We start from the raw sequence: 19589 nt of genomic DNA on the forward strand, positions 1-19589 counted from the left end.
AAAAAAAAACAGATTATGAACAGATTATGCATATTGGATACAGCACGACATCCAGCATGTTGTATGTTGGCTTTTTTTGTACATGAGAAAGATTCTGTTTTGGTGTTGAAACTCCTAGTGCGTAATAAAGAACGTAATGGAAATATCACAGCAGCAGACTTCTTTTGCAGCAGCGCAGCCAATATTAAACTGAAATATTTATCCTAATTTGAAAAAATCCATAAACATGCATTTTTCAGCTGCCATGTGCCACCACAAGAAATGTGCTCCGGTGAGTCTGCAGTTAATTTCTGTTGTTTTTTATGTCACTTCTTGGATTTATATAGAAGATCTGCAGATATTTGATAACTACTGCCATCATATGATAATTTATGATGTTTTATGTTCAAAAAACATCTGTTCAAAAACTATTCTTGTGACTTCTCCGTTAGTAACAGTAACTTTTACAATCTGTGTTTCAGAGTACGGACCTGACCCATATTAATGCTACAGAGACATGTGAGAGGTGTGAAGAGGAGATTCCTACAGATATCCGCACAGGTGAGTGATAATCATTAAAGTCAGATATTTTATCTATTCACTGGCTGCATCAATTATAGCCGGAAGTACAGAAATAAGTGAGGAGGACCCAAACATTATTTGAAAAGGGCTGTGAGGAAGAAGATAAATATGCTTTATTATTTTTTAAAACAGGTCTTTTTATTGTTCTTCAAAGTTTGCAAGATCCTTCATTTTGCATTATAGATTTTCCAATCTGCAAGATAAAATAGTTTCCCTTTTGGTTATCTAACAAACCATCATTTCTTTGACCTCGGCATTATGACCAGAAGAGGACTCTGAAGTATGAGAGGGACTTTTAGAGAATCTGCTGAGAATCAGTGGCTTTGAGAGGTTGTCCGGGACTTGAACTTTGCCGGCCTATTCTTAGGATAGGTCATATATGTCTGATCAGTGCGGGTGCGACATCCAGCACCCCCGCCGATCAGCTGTTCCCAGTATTGGGTGTCATACCCACACTGATCAGACAATGATGACATATCCTAAAACTAGGCCATCAATGTCAAAGCCCCGGACAACCCATTTGAGAAGAGAAAATAATAAGGAATTTCCAAAGAAGGTATAATATGTAGTTTGTAGCACAGCAGATTGCCCTGTGTGATATGTTTTGAATAAAGCCAACCTTTGTCTCAAGACTGAAACTGACTCATTCAGCTTCACTTGAACTGAGCGTGATAATAATATAATAATAATAAATTTTATTTTTATAGCGCCGACATATTCCGCAGCACTTTACATTAATAATAATAATACATTTTATTTTTATAGCGCCGACATATTCCGCAGATGAATTGAAAAGGAATATAAACTGACCTGCAATCATTCCATAGAATTCTCAAAAGAACTTTTTTTTTATCCAATTATTTATTGGTGTTTAAACATGACAAACAAAAACTGACATAAAAAAACATCAGTGCTACAACATTAGCACATAACATGACAGAAGAAGACATAAGCATTAACATACAGTGAAGGTCTTGCATTAAAATTAAAACAGGAAAAAAAACCAAAAAATTCAGGCTTATCTCCCGGAATGATAGTGTAATAAGTCTCTTGCCATTGGATGTATTTCAAAGGTAGGAACCAAAACCCACACACTAAAACAGTAGAACCAGTTTTCAAACATACAGTGGGGAAAAAAAGTATTTAGTCAGTCAGCAATAGTGCAAGTTCCACCACTTAAAAAGATGAGAGGCGTCTGTAATTTACATCATAGGTAGACCTCAACTATGGGAGACAAACTGAGAAAAAAAAATCCAGAAAATCACATTGTCTGTTTTTTTTTCATTTTATTTGCATATTATGGTGGAAAATAAGTATTTGGTCAGAAACAAAATTTCATCTCAATACTTTGTGATATATCCTTTGTTGGCAATGACAGAGGTCAAACGTTTTCTGTAAGTCTTCACAAGGTTGCCACACACTGTTGTTGGTATGTTGGCCCATTCCTCCATGCAGATCTCCTCTAGAGCAGTGATGTTTTTGGCTTTTCGCTTGGCAACACGGACTTTCAACTCCCTCCAAAGGTTTTCTATAGGGTTGAGATCTGGAGACTGGCTAGGCCACTCCAGGACCTTGAAATGCTTCTTACGAAGCCACTCCTTCGTTGCTCTGGCGGTGTTCTTTGGATCATTGTCATGTTGAAAGACCCAGCCACGTTTCATCTTCAATGCCCTTGCTGATGGAAGGAGGTTTGCACTCAAAATCTCACGATACATGGCCCCATTCATTCTTTCATGTACCCGGATCAGTCATCCTGGCCCCTTTGCAGAGAAACAGCCCCAAAGCATGATGTTTCCACCACCATGCTTTACAGTAGGTATGGTGTTTGATGGATGCAACTCAGTATTCTTTTTCCTCCAAACACGACAAGTTGTGTTTCTACCAAACAGTTCCAGTTTGGTTTCATCAGACCATAGGACATTCTCCCAAAACTCCTCTGGATCATCCAAATGCTCTCTAGCAAACTTCAGACGGGCCCGGACATGTACAGGCTTAAGCAGTGGGACACGTCTGGCACTGCAGGATCTGAGTCCATGGTGGCGTAGTGTGTTACTTATGGTAGGCCTTGTTACATTGGTCCCAGCTCTCTGCAGTTCATTCACTAGGTCCCCCCGCGTGGTTCTGGGATTTTTGCTCACCGTTCTTGTGATAATTCTGACCCCACGGGGTGGGATTTTGCGTGGAGCACCAGATCGAGGGAGATTATCAGTGGTCTTGTATGTCTTCCATTTTCTAATTATTGCTTATTGCTCCCACAGTTGATTTCTTCACTCCAAGCTGGTTGGCTATTGCAGATTCAGTCTTCCCAGCCTGGTGCAGGGCTACAATTTTGTTTCTGGTGTCCTTTGACAGCTCTTTGGTCTTCACCATAGTGGAGTTTGGAGTCAGACTGTTTGAGGGTGTGCACAGGTGTCTTTTTATACTGATAACAAGTTTAAACAGGTGCCATTACTACAGGTAATGAGTGGAGGAAAGAGGAGACTCTTAAAGAAGAAGTTACAGGTCTGTGAGAGCCAGAAATCTTGATTGCTTGTTTCTGACCAAATACTTATTTTCCACCATAATATGCAAATAAAATGAAAAAAAAACAGACAATGTGATTTTCTGGATTTTTTTTTCTCAGTTTGTCTCCCATAGTTGAGGTCTACCTATGATGTAAATTACAGACGCCTCTCATCTTTTTAAGTGGTGGAACTTGCACTATTGCTGACTGACTAAATACTTTTTTTCCCCACTGTATGTTATACATCACATGACCTCGACACTTTTGAATACCGGCTTTGCAGCCAGGGATCCCATATACGCTGAGTCTTCTTTTTTACTGAGGCTGTTTGTGTAAGGGCTAATTCATGCTCACAGTGAAAGTTAGTTTTTTCAACTACTTCTGTAATGGTCGGAACTGTAGCACATTTCCATTTAGCCGCCACTAGCAATCTAACTGCTATCAGTGAGATAAGGCCCCCCTAATCAAATGCGGAAACTCCTCTGTTCCAATATGTAAAATTACCAGGCTAGGAGACAGCGTCAGGCCTACCCCAAGGACTTCTAGTGTTAATCTGGCAATGTCCTTCCATAGATTATTCAGAGCTGGACAGTCCCACCACATGTGTTCTAGTGTCCCCCGAAGCCCACATCTCCTCCAACATAATGGGGATTGGTCTGGGCCAAAGTGAGCCACTTGTACCGGAAACCTATACCAACGAAGGTGAATTTTTTTCAGTTGTTCAAGATGGTTAAAGCTGGAGTCACACATAGCGACTTACCAGCGATACCGACACCGATATCAAGGTGTCAGGATCGCTGGTAAGTCGCTATGTGATCGCTGGTGAGCTGTCACACAGACAGCTTCACCAGTGATCAGCACAGCGATGCTGAGCGCCCGGCATCGCTAGCCATCCCTGTAAAAAATAGAATTAAAATAAAAAATATTGTTATTCTCACCTTCCGACGTCCCGCGCAGCATTCCCGCCTCTCTCCACGCTCCCGGTCCCAGTAATCCTTTGCGAGAATGACCGCGAGACGTCACAGTCTCGCGGGAGCGCGAAGTCTCGCGGTCATTCGTGCAAAGGATCACTGGGACCGGAGTGTGGAGAGAGGCGGGAATGCTGCGCGGGACGTCGGAAGGTGAGAATAACAATATTTTTTATTTTAATTTTTTTTTTTTACAGCTGATCGCTGGTCTCCCGCCTGTCACACGCAGCGATGCGTGCTGGCCAGCGGGAGACCAGAGACCAAAAAAATGTCCAGAGGTTTCTTAAAGCGATCAGCGATACCGGCAAGGGGGCCGGTCGCTGATCGCTGTCACACACAGCGATCTCGCTGGTGAGATCGCTGTTACATCACAAAAGTTGTGACTCAGCAGCGATATCGCTAGCGAGATTGCTATGTGTGACTCCCGCTTAACTCATGATAAGAGCCGTAACACCTCTCCCAGAGCATCTCTCCAAGCCCCCGGCTCCAGGGATATACCCAGTGAACGATCCCAGAGAGACATATAAGGAAGTTTTATATCCACATCAGGATCATTCAGAGCCTTGTATAGGATGGACACTCTTTTGGGGCCGGATTCTGGTATTAAGAAATAACCATTAGCTCTGCGATCTATTTTGGAGTTAAAAAAGGGTGATTCCGGTGAAGTTGACAAAAGATGGCGTATCTGTAAGTATTGATAGAAATATCTGCGTACACCTGGGTGTTTGGATGCTAAGTGCAGAATCCCCGAGCTCCCTATCAAGTCCTGAAGGTTCCTAATCCCCGCCGTTATCCAGACTTGTAAGTCTATATATGGAATATGCGCATCAAGAGCTCTCAGAGACACAATACTTAGGGGGAATTTAATTAGGGACGGGGCTAATTTCCTCCAATACTGTAATGCGGCTACCATTGTTGGCAAACCTGGTGTACACTGGCTAGTCTTAATAGCTTCCAAAACTAGGCGAGGAGAGTTCCTTTTAGCATAGAATATTTCAATTTGAAGCCACCTATGGTCCCTGTCCATATGCCACTAGTCCCTGAGTCCAGTTAGAACTCAAAAGAACTTTGATGACGGTGCACATCAATCAGAGGCAAAATGCAATAGTATTGCTGATGAAAGTGCATTTAAGTCTGGGGCTGCACAGCAACATGTTATGCGTGACCATAAGACAAAAACATTTGTGCAACATGCCCATGGTTTGCTGTTACATTGTATTATTTTTTTTTTTTTTGAGCCGACATTTGGCTGTAAACAAATATCCTAAAATTCAATAGGTTTGGAGTGTTTGCAACAGTTCCAAAACAATGTCACATGCGTCTTCACAAATGTCATGTTGACCATCAGTTGTCATTGTGTAGCCACAGGCAGCAGTAAGAAGACCAGTTATAAAAAAGAGTTCTATTCTTTAGAATCTGTACACTATCACCAAAAAGGCTGTAGAATTAGATCAAATGGTGAATCAAGAACAGGAAATGGAAGGTACAAGTTGTGGACTTTTTGGTAAGAACTCTCACACACTTCAAAAGAATATGACATCACATCAAAGTCTGCACAACTTTTTTGCCAACGGATTGCTGCTGGATCAGTTCTAACTTATCACTAATGGACATGTGAACATAGCCTAACAGTTGGTCAGTGATTGTTCTTAGTTTACTCTGGTATCACTATTTTCATATAGAGAGAACAGGGATGTAAAAATAAGCACACAGCTCATGAAAGTAAGCTGTAACTAGTAGAACTGCTCTGGAAGCTGCCGATGCTGACTGCCAGGGGAATTTGATTCCACAGGACTGATAAGAGCCCTCTCAGGTACTGTGAGTGAGAGGGAGATGAGCAACTAACGGCTTTATAGAAATCAATTGGCTGGAGAGAGTTGACTGGGATTTTAGGAATTAATTCCTTTCCTGTATTGTAACTACTGGCACACTTGTTCAGACTCTCTATGGAAACAAGCTGTACACAATATAAGAGAAAAGTTCTTACAGCAGGATAGTGAAAGCAGGTAGATAAAGCAAGTCAATTGAAAACTTGCTTATTTTCATGCTGTCCAACTGACTCAGTTTAATAATATGATAATACCTATTTAAAGGATACCTGAGTTTTTGAATTTGTTTGGTTTCTTCATGATGAAAGAATCCAAGAACTTTATCCAACTGATTGCAGACTGTCCATCATAATGGTCTGGGACAATTATTTGGATATGATTATGTTTGCAAGCAATGCTAGGCAAGTTTCAGTCAACCTTATCCTGAGTAAACGAGACTGTAAAGGCCCCGTCACACTAAGCGACTTACCAGCGATCCCGACACCGATATTAAGGTGTCAGGATCGCTAGTAAGTCGCTATGTGATCGCTGGTGAGCTGTCACACAGACAGCTTCACCAGCGATCAGCACAGCGATGCCGAGAGTGCGGCATCGCTGGCCATCCCTGTATAGAATCAAAATAAAAAATATAGTTATTCTCACCTTCCCTTCCGACGTCCCGTTCAGCCATCCTGCCTCTCTCCACGCTCCGGTCCCAGTGATCCTTTGCGAGAATGACCGCAAGATGTCACGGTCTCGAGGGATAACAAAGTCTCGCGGTCATTCGTGCAAAGGATCACTGGGACCGGAGCGTGGAGAGAGGCAGGATGGCTGAACGGGACGTCGGAAGGTGAGAATAACTATATATTTATTTTTTTTTATTATTTTTTACACCTGATCGCTGGTCTCCCGCTGTCACACACAGCGATGCGTGCTGGCCAGCAGGAGACCAGCGACCAAAGAAATGTCCAGAGGTTTCTTCCAGCGATCAGCGATACCGGCAGGGGGGCCGCTCGCTGATCGCTGTCACACACAGCGATCTCGCTGGTGAGATCGCTGTTACGTCACAAAAGTTGTGACTCAGCTACCGAGATTGCTTAGTGAGACGGGGCCTTAAGACTGAGGACTCCCTTGTATTCACACATTTTGCAGAGCGTTTCCAAGTCAATCCAAGAATTACAGATAAAAAGAATACCTGCGCTGGCTAACTATATCCAGTAATGATGATGTACAAAAATCCCCTGAGTGAACAAAGTGGTAGGGAACCAGGTAAACCTTGATAAGTGTACCACTTACTTCATGTTGGTTGCGGGGTAGGAAACAGATCCATCGATTGCCACGTGAGGAGGTGGCTGTGCCGCGGTGGTGGAAACAGAGACGCAGCACCAAGGAGGCGTCCCTCCTGTGAGTGTTGGTGCGGAAGCGTCTCTGATGCTGACAGCCACTGGGTGGATGAACAGTGGTGGCGCACTCCGGCCGAGAGGCGCCGCCGGTATGCAGCAGCTAAAGCGAGGAGGGGGAAGCCAGGTGACGTCACCGGGAGGGAAGGGACGGGAGCGCATGCAGGCCAAACTAGAAGCCAACACGTTTCTAAGGTCTGCGGACCTTCTTCATCAGGGCTCAGCATCAGAGACGCTTCCGCACCAACACTCACAGGAGGGATGCCTCCTTGGTGCTGCGTCTCTGTTTCCACCACCGCGGCACAGCCAACTCCTCATGTGGCAATCGATGGATCTGTTTCCTACCCTGCAACCAACATGAAGTAAGTGGTACACTTATCAAGGTTTACCTGGTTCCCTACCACTTTGTTCACTCAGGGGATTTTTGTACATCATCATTACTGGATATAGTTAGCCAGCGCAGGTATTCTTTTTATGTCATTTTTTCCTCTTCTGGGTGTGCACAGACCCAGCACGCATACTAGCAGCGGCTACCTTGCAAATATCCTTTCCTTTATATTAAGAAGCGCCAGTGTATTTTTGTCATTGCATACCAATCCAAGAATTAACCACTAACTGGCAATTTACAGGTGAGGAGCAAATCAAGGTAAAAGATTGAATCAGATTTATATACAGAAATCAGACAAGTGGATGTGTAAGCATGAGAATGAGTCAGGAGCAAGCCAAGGTGAATATCTAGCAGTGTCACAATATCTACTGTTGCTTCATTTTTCCTATTCAATTAAAAATAGAATACTTCATTTTGTGTGCACATTTTTATATAGAAATGTTCTAAAATAGATAATTGTATTACTTAATTTTAAGACATTATTATTGAAGAATAATAAAATAGTTTTTATTCTTTGCAGATAACTATACCAGGAGCTCGGAGAGACATCTGATATTTTCAGATTTTAAAGCAGATGATCTTGATATAGCATCAGATACATATAAAGAGCATGCCATTAATCCAGATGTACTCTCATCCCTTCATCGCAAAGATATGTTATCTGATCCTTTTCAACAGATTCTATTTCCTGATTCCTCACAGACTGTTAAGCATAATAACGTTAACAGATTACTTACTGAACATCAAAGAGCTCACAATGGGGAGAAAGCATATCCATGTTCAGAATGTGGCAAATATTGTATTAGGAAATCAGATCTTGCTAAACATCAGAGAATTCACACAGGAGAAAAAACATTTTCATGTTCTGAATGTGGGAAATTTTGTTCTCAGAAATCTGACCTTGTTACGCATCAGAGGATTCACACAGGGGAGAAGCCTTTTTCATGTTCTGAATGTGAGACGTGTTTTAACCACAAATCAATTCTTGTTGCACATCAGAGAATTCACACAGGGGAAAAACCATTTATATGTTTTGAATGTGGGAAGTGTTTTAACCAAAATTCAGATCTTATGAGACATCAGAGAATTCACACAGGGGAGAAGCCATTCTCATGTTCAGAATGTGAGAAATGTTTTTCTCAGAAATCAGATCTTGTAAAACATCAGAGAAGTCACACAGGGGAAAAGCCATATTCATGTCTAGAATGCGGGAAATGTTGTTCTCGAAAATATGACCTTGTAAAACATCAGCGAATTCACACAGGGGAGAAGCCTTTTTCATGTTCAGAATGTGGGAAATGTTTTATCCAAAATTCAGAACTTTTTACACATAGGAGAATTCATACAGTAGCAAGTTTATTTTCATGTTCAGAATGTGGGAAATCTTTTTTGAAGAAATTACATCTAGTTAGACATCAGAGAATTCACACAGGGGAGAAACCATATTCATGTCCTGAATGTGGAAAGTGTTTTATTCAAAATGCGTCACTAATTGCACACCAAAGAACTCACACAGGAAAAGGATTTTTATGTCCAGAATGTGGGAAATGTTTTACAGCTAAATCGCACCTTATAAGACATCAGAGAAGTCACACCGGTGAGAAGCCATTTTTATGTACCATATGTGGAAACTGTTTTAGCCAAAGCTCATCTCTAATTCAACATCAAAGAGTTCACACAGGAAAAGTATTTTCATGTTCTTTATGTGGGAAATGTTTCACCCGCAAATCACATTTTCTTAAACATCACAAAAATCACACAGAGAAGTAGCCATTTTCTTTTAATCATTTTATTGACAAATTGTAAAGGAAAAAAAGTGAATTTTCAGTCATACAAGAAAAAAGGACGACAGATTATTTATTTATCGCATTAAATGATTAGGAAATATATGCTATTATCAATAAACGTCTGTTATTGAAAAGCAAATAGAATCCATTGTGCTTTGGACTTTAAAACTGCGACAATTCATTGTGGCATAGATTTCATAATGTACTGAAATTGTTCCGCATGATTATTTGCTTATACGGACAGAATAGCTTCTTGCAGTTGGTGCAAAAAATTGGATTTTTAGATCTATGCCAATAGCACTCAAGCTGATCATTTTCTGCTATAGTCCAACTGTGCTAAATAACGGTAAGTTTGTGTTTTCGTAGCGCCAATCATAAAAGTTCCTATTCACTGTATATCAACCATATGCATAAAATATTTCACATTTATTTCTTAACATTCAAGCATGTCAATTGTTTTTGCGGATCCGCAGCTGCAGTTTCCATTCTGGGACATACAAAATCTCTCTCTCTCTCCTCCAGAAGTACAAGGGACAAACTTTTGGACAAATCCGCACAGCCAAAACGCACTAGAATCTATACTGCGTTCCAAATTATTATGCAAATTGGATTTAAGTGTCATAAAGATGTAATTTTTTGTTTTCAAATAAACTCATAGATGGTATTGTGTATCAGGGCTCTTTGGATCACTGAAATCAATCTCAAATTCCTGTGATAATTAGTTTACCAGGTGAGCCCAATTAAAGGAAAACTACTTAAGAATGATGTTCCACATTATTAAGCAGGGCACAGGTTTCAAGGAATTTAGGAAAGAAAAAGGACCTCTCTGCTGCTGAAAAGCATCAAATAGTGCAATGCCTTGGTCAAGGGATGAAAACATTAGATATTTCCCAAAAATTTAAACATGACCATCGTACTGTTAAGAGATTTGTGGTTGATTCTGAGCACAGACATGTTTGTGCTGATAAAGGCAGAATGAGGAAGGTTTCTGCCAGGCAAGTTCATCGGATTAAGAGAGCAGCTGCTAAAAAGCCATTACAAACCAGCAAACAGTCCCTCGAACCTCATGGTGTAGGATCCTTCAAAGGCTTGCTGTGGTGCATAAACCTACTATTCGGCCACCCCTAAAAAGTGTTTACAAGCAGAAATTGTAGCAGTGGGTCCAGACATACATGAAGACTATTTTTCATACAGTCTTGTTTACTGATGAGTGTCGAGCAACCCTGGATGGTCCAGATGGATGGAGTAGTGGATGGTTGGTGGATGGCCACTATGTCCCAACAAGGCTGCGACTTCAGCAAGGAGGAGGAGGAGTCATGTTTTGGACCGAAATCATGGGGAAACAGCTGGTAGGGCTCTTTAAGGTTCCTGAAGGTGTGAAAATGACCTCTGCAAAGTACTGTATATAGAGTTTCTGACTGACAGCTGTCTTCCATGGTATAAAAAGCAGAAATGTGCCTTCAGGAGCAAAATCCTCTTCATGCATGACAATGCACCATCTCATGCTGCAAAGAATACCTCTGAGTCATTGACTGCTATAGGCATAAAAGGAGATAAACTCATGGTGTGGCCACCATCTTCCCCTGACCTCAACCCTGTAGAGAACCTTTGGAGTATCATCAAGCAAAAGATCTATGAGGGAGGCAGTTCACATCAAAACAGCAACTCTGGGAGGCTATTCTGACTTCATGCAAAGAAATTCAAGCAGAAACGCTCCAAAAACTCCCAAGTTCAAAGGATGCAAGAATTGTGAAGGTGATGTCACAGAAGGGTTCCTATGATAGCATGTAACTTGGCCTGTTAGGATGTTTTGGAGTTAAATAGCTTTTTGGTTCAGTGAATGTGACCTCCTAATGCTGCAAATTCCACAAATGAACATTTTCAGTTCTTTAAAACAGATCAAATGTTTAGAAATTCTACTGTGCCTAATAATTTGGAACAATGCAATTTGAGTTTTTATTCATTTTGGAGATTATATGGTTATCATTGGGAGGTTTCTTCAATAAAATTTGATGTATACTCTAACGGGTGATGACTTTTATTAGACTGACTGTCATTTGTACTGACTATTTAGGAAAATCATAGAAAAATATCATTTGCATAATAATTTGGAACACAGTGTACATCAAATCCGCTGGAAACACGCTAGGAATCCACAGGAAAACAGCATGCGTTTTACCCTGCGGTTTCTGCCAAGAGATGCGGATTCTCTGCAGAAAATCCGCAGGCTAATCCACAACGTGTGCACATACCCTAGCAGGGTCTGGCTCCTGAACATCATGTCAACCCATCCCATAATCCCTAGAGTAGGTCATTACCTCATCAAGGAATCTTCATAGCAATGCCCATGTTATCCCCAGACCCATCTGTGGCTGTCAATGTATCCAAGACAAAAGTTTGACTTGTCACTTGAAGACAGACCTCCATTCCAGGCTTCTTTCTGTCTTGCTCTGCACCAGGATAGCGTTTGTGAGCAGTGATGTAGGGCAATGAAGAAACCTTCACGAGGGAACATCAAAATCTACACTGCCCACATATTAGACGCAGCACATTGTGACAGGTTCCCATTAACTGTTGCGGCATGGATGTTGTTCCTATGGTTAGTGGAGAAACAGAGTGGCGGTGAAGATAAACATGTTATACTGTAAGTGAAAGGAATTGTTAAAGAAGTCCAGGTAATAATATTCATTCCCTGCACCCCCACATATCCCTACCCGATTGTCTATCACAACTCTGTGGAGTTGCGCAAAAATTATGCGAGTTTTAGTGTTTTGACGCCAGTTTCAAGGCGTTTTGCCTAAACAGGAGGGATGGGGCTTGGCAACGCCTATCAAATTCCTGGAAATTTTTACATCAGCAATGTTACTCCAGTCCCTTATGCCTGTAATTTAACTCCACACCACTAATAAAATACTCCAAAATCATTAAGGCTGAGGTCATATTGCGTTCAGGCAGTCCGTTAGAAGGACTGCGTTACACCGCAGTATAACGCGGTGTAACGCAGTCCGTTAATGCTGCCATTAATCCCCATTGTTGGGCGCATTGCCAATGCATGCCATATTTGGCATGTGCTTGCGATGTGCCGTAATTCAGTGACGGAGCCTTGGACACGGGCTGCAGTGTCTGAGGCTCTGTCACTGCTAGTGCAGATGAATCATCTGCGCTAGCGGTACAGCATAACGCGATCGCGTTATGCTATAGCGTTAATGCAGCCCGTCAACGCTATGCGTTGAACGGGCTGCTTTAACGCAATGTGACCCTAGCCTTAGTGGCATGTGTCATTTCTACACGTCCCTCATTAAGGCTGACATACAAAATATTAGTCTTAAAGGGAACCTGTCACCAGTCTTTCCCCATATAAAGTAGGGCCAGCACCTGTACACCCTTGTATAAAGCATTCTAGAATGCTGTGTATAACTTCCCAATGCTTTTATTATACTCTCCTATGCGGCGGTCCGGTCCTATGGGCACCTCCTCTTCTTGTAATCGACATCCTCCTTTTAGGTTCGTATGGATGACGTGACCTAAGTCTCCACATAGTGTCCTCCGTTGCGCAAGCATACTTCTTTCTGCTGTGCCGAGGGCAGAACAAAGAATTGTAATTCTATATTATGCTGTTCAAAAAATAAAGGGAACACAAAAATACCACATCCTGGATTTGGAATGATATTCAAAATCAAAGTGTAAAAACAAATTACAGGCAGATCGAACTCCAGTGGAAATGCCTCAAGGCAATGAAATGATGCCCAGGAGTGTGTGTGGCCTCCACATGCCTGTATAACCTCCCTTCAACACCTGGACTAATGGGGCAGAGGGATTTCCTCCCAAACCTGGATTAAAGCATCAGTCAACTCCTGGACAGTCTGTGTTGCAATGTGGCGTTGGTGGATGGAACGAGACATGATGTCCCAGATGTGCTCGATTGGATTCAGGTCTGGAGAACGGGCAGGCCAGTCCATAGCATCAATGCCTTTATCATGCACGAACTGCTCACATACTTAAGCCACATGAGCCCTGGCATTGTCATGCATCAGAAGGAGCCCAGGGTCCACTGCACCTACATATGGTCTTACGCTGTGTCTGAGGATCTCATCCTGGTACCTAACGGCAGTCAGGGTACCTCTGGCTAGCACATGGAGGGCTGTGCGGCCTTCCAAAGAAATGCCTCCCCACACCATAAATGATCATTGCCAAACCAGTCACGCTGGAGGATGTTGCAAGCAGCAGAACGTTCTTTTTTTTACTTCAATAAATTTTTATTACATATTTTTGAAAAAGAAAACACAGCGTCTCCAGACTCTGTCACATGTGCTCAGTGTGAACATGTTCTCATCTGTCAAGAGCATTGGATGCCAATGTTGAATCTACCAATCTTGGTGTTCTCTGGCAAATGCCAATCACCCTGCACTGTGTTGGGCTGTAAGCTCAACACCCACTTGTGGACGTTAGGCCCTCATACCACCGTAATGAAGTCTGTTTCTGACGGTTTAAGCAGACATGGATGTTAGTAGCCTTCTGTAGGTCATTTTGCAAGGCTCTGGCACTGCTCCTACTGGTCCTCCTTGCACAAAGCAGAGGAGGTAGCGGTCCTGCTGCTGGGTTGTTGCCCTTCTATGGCCCCCTCCACGTCTCCTGGTGTACTGGCCTGTCTTCTGGTATCGGCTCCATGATCTGGATATTGTGCTGACAGACATAGCTACCCTACAATTCTTGCCACAGCTCGCATTGATGTGCTATCCTGGATGAGCTGCACTACCTGAGCAACTTCTGTTAGTTGTACAGTAGACACCGCCTCATGCTACTGTACCTCTAGGAGAGAGAGCAATGACTAAATGCAAAAGTAACCAAACAGCCAAAAAGGATGAGAACATGTAAATGGTCCGTGGTCACCACCTGCAAAACCACTCCTTTATAGGGGTTGTCTTGCTAATTGCCTATTATTTCTATCTGTTGTCTGGTCCATTTGCAACAACAGCATGAAAAATTGATTCACAGTCAGTGTTGCTTCATAACTGGACAGGTTGACAGAAGTGTGATTGACTTGGAGTTATATTGTGTTGTTTAAGTGTTCCCTTTATTTTTTTGAGCAGTGTATATTATACCTGCACTTACTCTAAGGGGTCCCTGAAGCTGCAGAGGTGCAGAATATACCCTCTTTTCTAGTGTTCCACACAACAACAAATCACTACAAAATATATAAAAATACTCTCAAAGATCGTAGCCAAGAGGTGACGCTGAACCACCCTGGCTGTTACCTTTTTGTCACAAGCGTCTGCTGCCCCCTCTCACCAGGACAATCACACAATTGACCAACTATTAATAGATGAGGCTGCGTCTGTTTCCACTAAGGCCGGTTATTGTGAAACTAACAGTGAGCACATGGTATATACACCTCCGATTCCAATTCATGGAATATGTGTATATACTACCCGTACGGTCACTGCTAAATCCAAAATCCAAGTAACTATTCGCTGCCACCACTAATCGTTTTCCATCCAATTAGACACAGTTCCAGGTAGCGTATGGCTTTCAGGAGTGTGGTTTATAGAACAAAAGGAACAGAACTATTAAATTTTATATTTATACAAAAGATTTTACAAAGGGGACAAAACAAAACAGAATATACAATTACATAAAATGAAAAGGATTAACAAAGAAACTTTCTAAATCTGGTCACAGAGATGGCTCAGTTTAGTGGAAGGAAGCAATCCGATTGAATAACGTGGATCACGCCTACAGTGATATGTATCTTCCTTAGAATTGAACATATTTCTAGTCGTAGGAGATATCTCTACCAACCCTGGCCCTTCTTGTAATAGCAAGTTGAACCCCTCACCGACTACTTTCAGAAACAAATGCACTGAAGGGTGCAGCCAGCCCTTAAAGCAAGATGTCAGCAACACAGGTGCAAAATACCAGATCAACAGCCACTCTCCACCTACCCATTCCAGGAGGGGGGAGACTGCCCGGTATACAATTGCACAATAAAGGCCCACATAGGGCGTTGTTCACGCAAAGGTACTGCACAGTGTCTGTTTCACAGCCTATTAATCACACCCCTACTATTCGATTAGGCGGGCTGGCCAGCACACTCTCAATGTGTAGCTATGTGAACACCCCTCATTCGAGACCAAACGTGTCTGGGCTTGGCTGCACCCTGAAAAATATAGTGCAAAAAATACAAAAATAGTGAGGTATTAGCTGATATTTTGGCCAAAATACGTGAGCCCGTAACCTGCGCCAAAGGTCCTCAAGCTTATGGGTCCCTACACTAAATTGAATAGCGAAGCCACTAAAGAAGACTCAAAGTCTCCAAAAATTCATTTTTAAGCAGCAGACAAAAAGGCAGCAACACTTACTTGCCCAGATCTAGGAACAAATGCACTAAATGCATTCCTCCAGGAATTGGTAGGTGGAGAGTGGCTGTTGATTTGGTATTTTGCACCTGTGTTGCTGACATCTTGGTTTACGGGCTGTCTGCACCCTTTAGTGCATTTGTTCCAAGATCTGGGCAGGTAAGTGTTGCTGCCTTTTTGTCTGCTGTTTAAAAATGAACTTTTGTGAACTGGCTGATCTGGTGATCTATTGATTGGGGCTGATTGGCGGGTGTCACATTTATGAAAAAATGTGCATATTCTTCCTCGATTGGTCCTGAAGTTGAAAATTTATGTCCCATCAATATCAGATCTGTACAAACCCCAAACAACTTCCCATTGGTACGGAACAGACTGGCTGCAGATGTAGAGATTCCTTTCAACACAGGTTGTGCTTCCTGGGGACAAAGGAGAATTCTCCACTTCCCCATCTATGCGTAACCATGCGTCCCTTTTGTTAAGATTAATAAAAATAACTTGAGGTTGTGATCGTTCACCTGGTTGACCAATGATGGCGGTACACTAATTGGTTTACATCTACAGCATATAAGGTCTCTGCAAAGACCCGTCGCATAAGTAATTCTGGACGTCAACCAGATCAGGCTATATGAGGTTAACACTTCATTAATACATATATGGTTAAAATACCATATCTTCTTTGATGTATGTATGATAACAATAGTACAATCACCATGTGAGGGCCATGCTCCGTACACACACGGCACCGCTCCAAACACGTACACACATGGCTCCGCACTGTACACGTCGTACACACGGCTCCGCTCCATACATACACGGCTATGCTATGTACACGGCGTACCCACACAGCTCCGCTCCAAAATACGGCTCCGCTCCGTACACATCGTACACACACGACTACACTCCGTACTCACACAGCTCGGCTCTGAAAACGTACACACATGACTACGCTCCGCACAAACACGGTTTTGCTATGTACACATCGTACACACATGGGTCTGCTCCATACACATCGTACACACATGGCTACACTCCGTACTCACACGGCTCTGAACACGTTGTACACACATGGCTACGCTCCGTGCAAACATGGCTTCGCTATGTACACATCGTACACACACGGCTATGCTCCATACACATCATACACACATGGTTACTTGATACCCACACATGGTATACCTCGTACCCACACGGCTACGTGATGTAAATCTCGTACACACATGGCTACACGATGTATACCTTGTACCCACACGGCTACACGATGTATACCTCATACACACATGGCTACGCGATGTATACCTCGTACACACATGGCTACGGGATGTATACCTTGTACCCACACGGCTACACCTCGTACACACGCGGCTCTGCTCCGTACACCCTGTACACACACAACTACGCTTTGTACACCTCGTACACACCCGGCTATGCTCCGTACACCTTGTACACACGTGGCTACGCTCTGTACACATTGTACACACACGGCTACGCTTTGTACACCTCGTACACACGAGGTTACGCTCAGTACACCTCGTACACACGCGGCTACGCTCAGTACACCTCGTACACACGCGGCTACTCATCATACACCTCGTACACACGCAACTCCGCTCCATACACCTCGTACACGCGGCTCCTCTCCGTACACACAACTGCTCCATACACACGACTCCGCTTCGTACACCTCACATGCGGCTAATCTCCGTACACCTTGTACACACGCTGCTCCGCTCCGTACACCTCATACACAAGCGGCTATGCTCCGTATACCTCGTACACACGCAGCTATGCTCCATACACACGACTCCACTCCGTACACCTCGTACACGCTGCTAAGCTCCATACACCTTGTACACACGTGGCTACGCACCGTGCACCTCGTACACACGCGGCTACGCTCCGTAGACCTCGTACACACGCGACTCCGCTCCATACACTTCGTACACACGCGGCTCCGCTCTGTACACCTCGTACACACGCGGCTACGCTCCGTACACCTTGTACACACACGGTTCCGCTCTGTACATTTTGAATGGTATAAGTTGAACAGAGCAGGTCAGAAATGACCTTAGTCAGATGCGACATCGTTCGAAGTGTGACATCTTTTGAAGTGTTACATCAGAAATATACCGGACTGGTAAACCATGGTATATTCTCCTTCATGCTGCCATGTTCTGACCCATCTACTTTCATCCACAGGTACGTCTGAACCCTTTTAATCCAGAATACCCACTGCACCCCTGTACCCCATGCATCCCTCATCCTGTTTTTTAACTGGTACGTCTGAACCCTCTTAATCCAGAATACCCACTGCACCCCATGCATCCCTCATCCTCTTTTAACTGGTACGTCTGAACCCTCTTAATCCAGAATACCCACTACACCCCTGAACCCCATGCATCCCTCATCCTCTGTTTTTTAACTGGTACATCTGAACCCTCCTTATCCAGAATACCCACTGCACCCCTGAACCCCATGCATCCCTCATCCTTTGTTTTTTAACTGATACGTCCGAACCCAGTTTTTTCCCCTGCTTTTAATTCCATGTATCATACTTCAAACGTACTGTATGCATATTGATATGCCCATGCTCCTCATACCTATTGTTACCCTTCCATCTTATCCTGCCTCTTTCTTCAGCTTTGATGCTAGTCAAATGTCCTATTAACTGCAATCTGTTAATTGCTACCTGCTGTGAACTGTCCTCCTGCCCCCTTCTCCTCACCCCTCTATCTCACCTGGCTTCATTTCATGGACACTTGAATGGTATAAGCTGAATGGAGCAGGCCAGATATGACCTTGGTCAGATGCGACATCATTTGAAGTGTGACATCAGAAATATACCGTCGGTCAGAAGGTAAGAATAACCACTGCTTTCTTATTTTACTTGCCTTTCTTTTCTTACCCTGCTTTTTAACCATGCTCACATTTGCCCTCACCCTTTTTGCTCCACTAATCTTCACTCTCCTTCGCTATCCCCAAACCCCCCTGCATCCTCGAACCAAATAACTATCTCATCCTCTCTCTTACCCCCCACCTTGCTTCATCTGCAGACCTGCTCCTTAACCTCAGACCTCTCCTACTAAAATACAATACAAGTCGGTCACTCTCTTTCACCCACCTGCTTTCCCTTTCTCTGCTTCTTCTCACTGCTGGTGACATATCCCCCAATCCTGCCCCCCACCTCATACATCCCACTGATCCTCACTCCTATCTTTCTCACACTAAGAGAAACTGCCGCAATCCCTCACACTTTAAACCTGTGCCACTGGCCCCCACCCTTCCACTCCCTCTCTCTGGAGCACTTTGGAATGCTTCACATTATCCACGACCTCTTTACCTCCCGCAACCTTTCCTTCCTGGCCCTCACTGAGACCTGGCTGACACCCCCTGACACAGCCTCTCCTGCCGCACTGAGTTACGGCGACCTCCAGTTTATCCACACTCCTTGCCCTGGCAACAGACATGGTGGAGGAGTGGGTTTCCTTCTTTCAAAAAATTGCTCCTTTAACCCCTTCACCCCCAAGGGTGGTTTGCACATTCATGACCGAGCCAATTTTTACAATTCTGACCACTGTCCCTTTGTGAGGTTATAACTCTGGAACGCTTCAACGGATCTAGGCGATTCTGAGACTGTTTTCTCGTGACATATTGTACTTCACTTTAGTGGTAAAAAATTTTCACTATAACTTGCGTTTATTTATGAAAAAAACAGAAATATGGCAAAAATTTTGAAAATTTAGCAATTTTCAAACTTTGAATTTGTATGCCCTTAAAACAGAGAAATATGTGACACAAAATAGTTACTAAATAACATTTCC

General features: G+C 43.2%; 2 protein-coding genes across 2 annotated transcripts in view; both read left to right on the forward strand.

The window, feature by feature from the left end:
* Window positions 1-19589, forward strand: part of LOC141071038 (uncharacterized) — a 137395-nt gene that overhangs the window by 11356 nt on the left and 106450 nt on the right. The window lies entirely within an intron of this gene.
* LOC141071185 (uncharacterized) lies at window positions 464-10562 on the forward strand. Its single transcript, XM_073559605.1, has 3 exons — window positions 464-540; window positions 7870-7967; window positions 8149-10562. Exons 2-3 carry the CDS (start codon window positions 7931-7933, stop codon window positions 9396-9398), a joined length of 1287 nt encoding a protein of 428 aa, XP_073415706.1. The 5' UTR covers window positions 464-540; window positions 7870-7930; the 3' UTR covers window positions 9399-10562.

The sequence above is a fragment of the Dendrobates tinctorius genome, unplaced genomic scaffold (genome assembly GCF_039654945.1).
Source record: "Dendrobates tinctorius isolate UK_male_01 unplaced genomic scaffold, ASM3965494v1 ptg000014l, whole genome shotgun sequence".
Taxonomy (NCBI): Eukaryota; Metazoa; Chordata; class Amphibia; order Anura; family Dendrobatidae; genus Dendrobates; species Dendrobates tinctorius.

Bases quoted from the DNA above. Each gene is read 5' to 3' on its own strand.
- LOC141071185 (XM_073559605.1), top strand. From the start codon at position 7,931: ATGTGTAAGCATGAGAATGAGTCAGGAGCAAGCCAAG. The intron at 7,968-8,148 runs GTGAATATCTAG...TATTCTTTGCAG, and splicing joins TGAGTCAGGAGCAAGCCAAG to ATAACTATACCAGGAGCTCG.